This window comes from Anneissia japonica, unplaced genomic scaffold, assembly GCF_011630105.1.
Source record: "Anneissia japonica isolate Jap-2015-1 unplaced genomic scaffold, ASM1163010v1 scaffold287921_len548085_cov176, whole genome shotgun sequence".
Lineage (NCBI taxonomy): Eukaryota > Metazoa > Echinodermata > Crinoidea > Comatulida > Comatulidae > Anneissia > Anneissia japonica.
In genome coordinates this window covers 506,021-515,749 of record NW_022750794.1, presented here as the reverse complement: position 1 = coordinate 515,749, position 9,729 = coordinate 506,021, and the positions used below count along the sequence as shown (strand labels likewise).

Here is a 9,729-nt window from a genome sequence, read left to right as displayed (position 1 = left end):
ATTATTATTAATTTTTTTTTTTTTTTTTAATGTTATTATTGAAAATTAAGCAGCACAGGAAATCAAAAAGTAAACCAACATTTTCATTTTCTCAAAGTAATACCATCCTTTTATCATATATTAACTTGTCAGTTCATATAATTAACTTGTCAGTTTTTCCTGGAAATATTTTGCATTTTATTTCATTGCATCTTATGTTCATCAAAAAATCAAAAAATTACTTACCTTATACCTTTCTGATGTGTTCCTTGTTTCCTTATATTTTTTTATTTTTTTTATTTTTTTTTAGTCTATTCCTTTCTCATATTACCTTATCATTCTTTTTTAGTTCTTTCTCATGTGACTTTTCCTTTTCTTTTCATTTTTTCTTTCTTATGTAACCTTATCTATTCCTTTTCGTTATCTTTCTTAATTCTCCTGTACTTTTCTTTTCTTTGTCTTTCTTATGCTGCCTTATCTTTCTTTATAAAATTCATACGCGCATGTGAGGCTGTCTCTTATACACATCTAGATGTGTATAAGAGACAGGCTATAAGACAAGCCTCTTGGACAGGTACATTGGTGAATACTGATTTGATGTCGAAGCTCACAAGAGTGTCTGTAGATTTGAGGTAAACATCCCGAATGGTCTTCACAAAGAGACAAGATATCATGTATTGCTGTCTCTTATACACATCTAGATGCTCCACACCAAGATATATAACACTCATCCACACTACAACATTTTCTGATATATGCCCATAAATATTAATGATGTGCCTATATATGTCATGGTGTGATGTCATCATGACCATATTTAGGTACGTCCTATGTTTTGTCAAATCAATAGTCTGGACAGGACTTAAATTTTTTATTTACTTAAAGAGCCCGTGTTGTACAAATTTCAAGATTTCAGATTCAATATGTACACAATTTAGGTAGAAGTCACCGAAGACAATATCGAAGAGGTTGCCAATACACTAGAGGTTTTGACAAGGAACGCAAGTTCCAACGTAGATGGCGCTGAGAATGCTACGATTTACTCATCTCAAGTTCTTAAAAACATCGTCTCAATTAATTCATCATCACCTTCAGTAAGCCTCACCTTCTTATAATTTATATTTATTTATTTTATTTATAAATTTTGTTTTTCAGTTAGATAGATATGTAGGTTTTGTTTTTTTGTCTCCATCACAACAGAGTCAATACAAAGTAAAACGGGGTCTCGATGGGGACTAACATAGAAGAAAAATTTGTCTGAGCTTTCCGGGAAATCGGATTTACAATAACAAGAATTTGGAAAAAGAGATTGTTAGGAAGCTTATTCCATTATTAAATAAGACATTGACGGCTAGCAAAGAATAGAGAAAGAAATGTTTGATTTAGACCTACTTTCGGTTTAATTAGGAAGTTCAAGTTCAATGTTTTGTTGATGTTTTTACAGGTTACAACCACAGTGATCAACAGCGTAAACAATCTTTTGGATATAGTTGGCGATGTTGAAGACTCTGAAGAAATTCGACGTGCCTCGTCGAGCACAATACAGTCGATGGAAGAACAGCTCGCAACGGTCGCGTCTGCTGACTTTAACATCACGGTCAATCGCAAAAACGTTGACGTAACTGTTAGACAACTGGATGTTGATGACGTTGCGTCAAATGGGCTTGTGTATATTTCATTTCAAAACACATCCGAAAAGCCATCACTATTGTTCTCTGAGTCACGCACCAACTTTGTTGACGTTGATACCTTACTAGAACTGCCGTCAGAGGTATTCACTAGTGGACCTACTGTGATAAATGGCGGGAAGGTTTCAGCTATATTCATTATCTATCACCAGACTACGTTGTTTAGAACGAATTATGAAAATAAACAAATTGGCAGCAAAGTTATTTCAGCTAAGATTAATAAGAAGAAGACACGTGACCTAGTAGAGCCGGTAGTAGGAGTTTTCACTCAAACTGTAAGTTATAACATTAATTTAGTTTTTCTACTTCACAAAATGCTTCGTTTATTATAGAATATTTTTTTTTTATCTGGATGACAGAATAACCAGGTATCAATTTACATATTTTGTTGTGTGACTTTGGAGAACTACGTTAACAATAATTAATTTACAAACAAAATGTGAAAATTGTAATTTTAATAATAATAATAATAATAATAATAATAATAATAACGATTTTTAAAGTGCAAACATCACCACCAATTTTAAGTATAATGCGTCAATAAATAATTTAAACAATTAACACATTTGTTTTACAGTCATAACGGATAATAACTAGTTGAACAAATATTTTCAGATGAATGGTACTAATGCAGAGTGTGTGTTTTGGGATTTTCAACTTGCGAATGGCTACGGCAATTGGTCAAATGCGGGTTGCGTGTACAACACAACAAAAGACAGACGGGTCATTTGTCATTGTGATCATCTAACTAATTTTGCTGTTTTGACGGTAGGTATAGAACTATGTACATACATAAATATCACGGTCAGTCGCAAAAATGTAGACATAACCGTTAGAGAGCTGGATCTTGATGAAAATTTTCAGCTATATTCACTAACCGTTAGACAACTGGATGTTGATGACGTTATGTTGACAATTACTGAATAAATGTACTTTTGAACTTTGAAATTTTATTTGCGAAATTTTCGGCACTCCAGTTACCTTCGTCAGCGCTTGGGTATCTTGCTATGAGAAACTTAACAGATTTAATATAATGTCTATACAATAGGTGACTAGCGCCAGGTCTACATCTACAATAGAGGACATGGCACAGTAGCAAATTGGCATAAATCAATGGCTGGTCGGTGTGACATAACATGTGAATGGTTAAAAAGACAATAGACCTATTAACATTAAATAAAATGTACAGTAGCCAGCCTACTGGCTACTGTACATTTTATTTTATTTTATTATTTTATTTTTATAAAAATGAAAATGATTCTGTCTCCTACAAGTCAATGTATCGTAGCAGTTTATTGTGTCTGCGCATACTTATTATTTATTCTTGCGATGAGACATACGTGGATCCACATCAACAACATCGATTGATTACCACTTGACTCTGTCTCACGTAGCAAAGGAAGGCGATTAGGGGCTACCACTGACGAACGAATTTATATGACGAACACGACAAAGGGTTTGCTGAAAATTGAGACTGACTATAATCTGTCTCTATGTATATAGGCCTATATATATATAGGCTTATATATATGTATACATATATACATTACCGTTATAGTGTAACTACGTCATATTTTTTTACATTTACAATTAAGAGGGTACTGTAGTTAAATAATTGTGCCGAATCGCAGCATAATCATAGAAGCCTTTGGACAACGCTTTGAGACTTCACACGCTTTTTAGTAAATGATGTCTAAATCCGATTCTAAGCTTGTGTTCGATTTGCTATGTTGCTAACATAAAGACCCGACACTGGCTAAACTGCTAAACAGTAGGAAGATTTCTCAACCTCACGAAAACGATAACAAATACAAATACATCATTATCATTATCGTCATTCGTACCTAAATCATTCTTGACAAAGGCATGAATCCCTACGTTGTGACAGATGGGGAAGGGTTGTATACAAATGTTGAAATGAAATAAATAAATATAAAGATGTATCCGTATTCGTTTATCTTTTTCGTAAGCTTGCGAAAAATCCCTGTTATTGCCTATTACCGGGTTACTGCCTGTGACCGGATGGACGTGTCATTTTTGTACACTAATTTTCCATGTGAAACTTTAAAACTAAAACATAACTTACTTTCCATTTTCTTAGGACTACCATGGTCAGATTGGCTTGAGCCAAGAGACAAGATATCATGTATTGTCCATCATAAGCTTAGTTGGCTGTATTGTATCTGTGTTAGCTCTGGTGTTAACAATCATCATTCAGACGTATTCAATGCATACAATGCCACGATCAAGGTAAGAATAACTGTTTTTCGTCCGAGTTGTTCTAAGTGGCAGTGTGAAATTTATTTACAAAGAAAGAACATCAACTCGGTCGCATGATATCTAGGCCAGGCACACATAGGCCTACATACCCAATGTCACTCACTGCGGCAGGCGGTCGTCGGCCGACGCGTTCATACTGCCACCGACAATCAGCTTACGACTTCACGTCGTCTAATTCTCACAGGGATCCAGTGGCGTATCTAGCAGTATCAAAATTGGGGGGGGGGGCTGGTGGGAGTGCGCGGCCAAAATATGAGGGGGGCGTGGAATTTATTTTCGGTGGCCACGCCCACTGAAAAATATTGCTTCTTAGATTCCCGAATACACATTAACCGTGACAGCATAAGCATAAGCCTAGCCTAATTTTTTTTTGCTTCGAAGTTTTCGAATGGGGTGGGGGACGCCTGGGGGCCGCAAGCCCCCTCCCCCCTTTGGATACGCCACTGCAGGGATCGGAGTTGGATTCGTTGGCCGACGAACGTCACTCACTGCTTTATAGGCCTATAGACTTATCTTGACACTTTACTTTCATTATTTTTCAGGGAACAGCACACAATCCGTCCTAAATTAGTTTTGATTAACTTATCCATTGCATTGTGTCTTCTCTACCTTGTCTTCGCCGTCGGCATTGAACAGACAAAGAATAAACATACGTGCATCGTCATATCTGTAGTTCTGCATTATTTTACCATTTCTTCAATGGCGTGGATGACAGTACAAGCAGTGAATATCTATCTATCATTGGTGAAGGTTTTTCCGACGTATATCTCTAAATTTAGGATGAAAGCATACACATTCGGATGGGGTATGTATAGATTTTGGTCAATAAACTATCTTAGCAACATTATAAGTGAGGGATAGAGATTATAATAATAATAATAATAATAATAATAATAATAATAATAATAATAATAATTATTATTATTATTATTATTATTATTATTATTATTGGTATCATCAGGACTCTCAAGATCATCATGAGCATTATCATGATGATCGTAATCATCTTCCACATCACATCATCATCACTTACATTATCCACCTACACCAGCAGCAGCACCACCACCACCACCACCATCATTTTATGACGATCCCTATCGGTTAATTTCCCGTCGATTTATAATAATAATAATAAAATAATAATAATAATAATAATAATAATAATAATAATAATCAAGATTTATAACAACAACAATAATGACAATAACAATAATAATAATAATAATAATAATAATAACAACAACAATAACAATAATAATAATAAAAGATTTATAAAGCGCACATCTCCACCAAAGGTGTTCAAGGCGCATAGACAATTAAACCAACAAGATCCAAATAATTCCCAGAAGAACTTTCAGCAAAATCCAAATACCAATTATCCCATCGAGTTGCTCCCCATATAAGTCATATGCAGATACCCAAAGGCAGTATGTTGAGCATCAGCACCTCCCACCCCAGGATAAGCCCGGGGCTCCACTACCTGGGGAGGGACAACTTGATTTCCTGCTCCACAACAAGTCATTCATTAGAAGCCTTTATGAAGAAAGCCTACGTTTTTAGATGTGTTATAAAACGAATGAATGTTTTGTATTCGTCTAATAGGGATATTATTTTCGTTCGTTAAAAGATTGAATGTTCCACTCAACTTTGCTCTGCCTCGTTGCATGGAGCAGTCAGTTTTCCAACTCATGAAAATATTCTTTCATTGCATTTATAATAATATTCATATTGTATAATATATTATGAAATTTATTTGTATCCGTAGGATTTCCACTCATTCCTGTCACCATGTCGTTAATTCTCGACGTAAACAGTTATACCAATAAACACTAGTAAGTATTATCCTTTACCCTGGCCATATCATTTATTTTAAAATTATAATACTGTAATCAGAAAAAACATATAAGACTGTATTCATCATAATGATATGAATATTTAAAATTTAAATTACGTCATCAAACCGGCAATCTCCATGGGCGGATCCAGAGTTTTTCAAAAGGGAAGGGAAGGGGGAACAACGTATTCAGCAGAATAGATAATTGAGAGCGCTAATTTCAATATATGCCTTGAATTTTAAATTTAGTTGCAAACCGGGGTGGGGCCCCCTCCCCGAGATTCTCATTTGTCAGGCCCCCTCCCCGAGATTCTCATTTGTCATGTGGTATGTTTGGACGCATCTGGGAGTTTCATAAACTGTTCAACAAGGATGTGATGTGATCCTAATTTTTCTTTCTTTTTTTTTCCTCCAAAAATAAAAGTTGTTTCTTGAAACCTGGAGCAGTTTTATATTACGGAAACATATCGGTAGTTGGCGTCCTATTTCTCACAAACATTGTCATCTTTATTCTCGTCATACGCGTACTGATGTGTTGTTCACGTCAGCGAATACAAAGAATTACTGAACCGAAAAGTAAATTTAAACATGTGAAAGATCAGTTATCTACCGCTATTGGCCTGTCAATTTTGCTCGGACTTACATGGATATTTGGATTTGGCGCAATAGAGAGATCATCCAGTTCACACCTGACGTTCTCGATGCAACTTCTCTTTTGCATTTTTAATTCTCTTCAAGGATGGTTTATATTTGTGTTTTACGCTGTGCGTACTGGTGATTTTAAAACCTGTATGTGTTCATTTATTCATATTTCAAAACCACCACTTGACTCTATCTCACATAGCAAAGGAAGGCGATTAGGGGCTACCACTGACGAACGAATTTATATGACGAACACGACAAAGGGTTTGCTGAAAATTGAGACTGACTATAATTGGTCAAGCATATGACAATTTCTCGACTGTAGAATAATATTAATGTGGTTCTCTATGACGCCATCATTAATTTGAGTCAGTTAAAACCTTTCTTGTTTCTTGGTTAGCTGTATGAAGAAATTTAGATATATAACCTCCGCACTATCTAATTTTTTTCTTATTTTTAATTGAAAGCTTATACTGTTACTTCTTAAAGTGGCAAACATATCTTTTTAAGTTGTTTAGATATTAATGCCGGCAGTGCTAACATTCCATTATGTAAATTTTTAAAAATGTGAAAATGTGGATACTTAGATTGAATGTTATATTTGAGAAGGCATAAAAGAGTTTATAGAAGTGTTTTAACTGCATAAACCATCTATAAAAATGTAATCTACAATACATTAGTTACTTGGTTCATTCATAACTTCAAGATACAACGTATATTTAAAATTAGCTATCAATCTACAGAATCAATACATACAACAAGACCAGAGTACTCTGGGAATATATCATTAATAGCCTTACTACAATTCCCCCCTCCGTGTTTTAAATATTCATGAGTTTTTCGTCTAACACCCCTGTAATGAAAGTTGCTGCAATTCAATTCAACTTTTAGTTAGCCCTTTTTATACAGTAGTGTATATCTAGATCGATGTATATAGGAAGTATGGCCACATGAGCCAGTGATAGATGATGACAGGATACCCACCCGTACCCATCTTCTCCCAATGGAAGGGGTTCTACGCGCGGGTGCAGTTGAAAAGCCTCGCTAGGAACACAAGAATTTAAGCCCTATCACTACTACCAGAAGGACCCCACTGGAAGTAGGTCTTATTTAGACTTTTATGGGTTTACAATCGAATAATTCCATCCATCCATCCATTTTTAGAGCAGCTTAGCTCAGTCGGCAAAGCTGGTGGCAGCCACTGTGTGTGCGCTGAACCGTGGAGATCTCCAGGTCCCTGGTTCAATTCCCATCGATGCTTCTCCTTGTATTTCGGCTGGAGGGCTGAAATACAAGTTACAATAGCGCACCGTCTTTCGGATGAGACGTTTAAGCTGTTGGTCCCGTGCGCAATGATGGCCCATGTGCACGTTAAATAAAGAACGCAGTAAACTCTTCGGAAAAGAGTAGGAGATTGTCTCCCGGTGTACTGCCTAATCACCACCAGAAGGACCCCACTGGAAATAAGTCTTCTTCTAGACTTTCGTGGGCTATCCTTGGTGTTTATACCGAATAAAATTCAATCCAATTTGTTCCTCGGGAGCATGGATTTGAAAGGACCTGTTTCCAACTTGCTTATTTCATAGCCAAATTTGGTGTTACTTTTGTTTATTGTTCTTTATTATTACTATTTTAAGGATTACCAAGATGAGAGAGAGCTTTCGGATACGGTATATTTTGTTTTTGTATTGTCATGTTTTACTGCGTTATCTAATAGAAATTAAAGCCGGGCACTCTCATTGCGTCGTACGACCGTCCACGACGAATCCAACTACGCTCCCGGTGAGCGATAGCAAAGATAATACAGTAAATAGCAGAAGTACTAGTAGAGCAGCTTCCCAATAAAGTGGAACATCCGTTCAAAAGGCATTGCGAGTACACCCCATCCGCGCGGCGGCGCTATAATAGTAATAATAACAGATCCGCTCTGGTTGGTTTGTTTTCTCCACTTAGTAAAATATTCAAATTTTACCCATTCGGTGGCAGCCTAAAAATCGATCCGTTGCGCGCGCATCGTTGCGTTGCGTTCTCTATAGAATCACGTGGGTGCCCGGCTTAAGAATGCTGAAATTTAGCGCCTTTATTAGTAAAAGCAAAAATAGGAAAAAAAAAAAAAATGCAAGATAAATAACATAAACAAATATATTTGTCCTGTTTCATTTATACAACTTAAAACTGTTCTCTAATTATGTCGAGCTTTCAATTTCTCAACAAAAATCAACATCAGAACATGCTGGCAGTACAGTAATAAAGTCACGTCATACACCCCCGTCATACACTAACAAGGCGTGTAATTCCCCTTTAAACTTTATACAATTCTGTCCGTCCTTTACTTGAGTACAGTGTGCGTAGTACACGTATCATGGTTACATATAGATAAGCTAGTGTATAGATGAGTACAAGGAATTCGATCCAACTCGGCCACAAGTCAACTCGGCCACAGTCAAGTCGGCCACAAGTCAACTCGGCCACAAGTTAACTCGGCCACAAGTCAACTCGGCCACAAAAAGTTTGGCTACAGTCAACTCGGCCACAAGTAAACTCGGCCACAAGTCATTTACTGGTACTACATTGTACTAATTGTTATTATTATTGCTGTTATTATTGTTGTCATTGTTGTTATTATTATTGTTGTTTATATTACCGTTAGTTTTAATATTAATTATTAGTCTTAGCATTAACATTATATATTGTTCAAATTTTTGCTGATATTATTATTACATATATATATAGTACATATATTTATAGTACCATATAAATAATAAATAATTTTCGATTTTTTATTATTATTATTCATATTATTATTATTATTTATTAGTCTTAGTATTATAATTTTAATAACAGTAATTTAAAAAGTTGTTATTGGCGTTTTATTAGTATTTTTCTCATATTATTATTAATATTATTGTTGTTGTTGTTACCTTTATTATCGATATTACTACCCTATTATTACTAAGTAGGCCTAGTATTATAAGTATCATTATATTATTATTATTATATTATTGTATTATTGCTATTATCACCTTCAATATCGTTATTATCACTAATTAGTTATTAAAATTGATATTTAAATATCGTTATTATTACCATACTAGTATTATTACTATTTTTAAAAATAAATATTACTATTAATGTTGTTGTTGTTGTTATTATCACATTTATTATCGTCATCACTAATTAGTATTATTAATGTAAATATTACTAATTTATTGTCGTTATTGTTGTTTAATATTATTGTTGAAGTAGAATGTTGTGAGTAAACAGAAGACGAACACATTAATAAACTCTTTAATTCATAGGCAATAG

The 9,729-nt window shown here is 34.9% G+C and overlaps 1 protein-coding gene across 1 annotated transcript in view; it reads left to right on the top strand.

Annotated features, from left to right (window-relative positions):
• The window catches only part of LOC117121530 (adhesion G protein-coupled receptor E1-like), a 22,367-nt gene extending 15,272 nt beyond the window's left edge, over positions 1-7,095 (top strand). The window contains exons 16-22 of the mRNA XM_033266756.1: positions 918-1,073; positions 1,424-1,942; positions 2,283-2,435; positions 3,769-3,917; positions 4,490-4,752; positions 5,713-5,779; positions 6,206-7,095. Coding sequence (XP_033122647.1) covers positions 918-1,073; positions 1,424-1,942; positions 2,283-2,435; positions 3,769-3,917; positions 4,490-4,752; positions 5,713-5,779; positions 6,206-6,731 — 1,833 coding nt within the window. The 3' untranslated portion in view covers positions 6,732-7,095. The remainder of the gene's footprint in view (positions 1-917; positions 1,074-1,423; positions 1,943-2,282; positions 2,436-3,768; positions 3,918-4,489; positions 4,753-5,712; positions 5,780-6,205) is intronic.
• Positions 7,096-9,729: the final 2,634 nt, after the last annotated feature.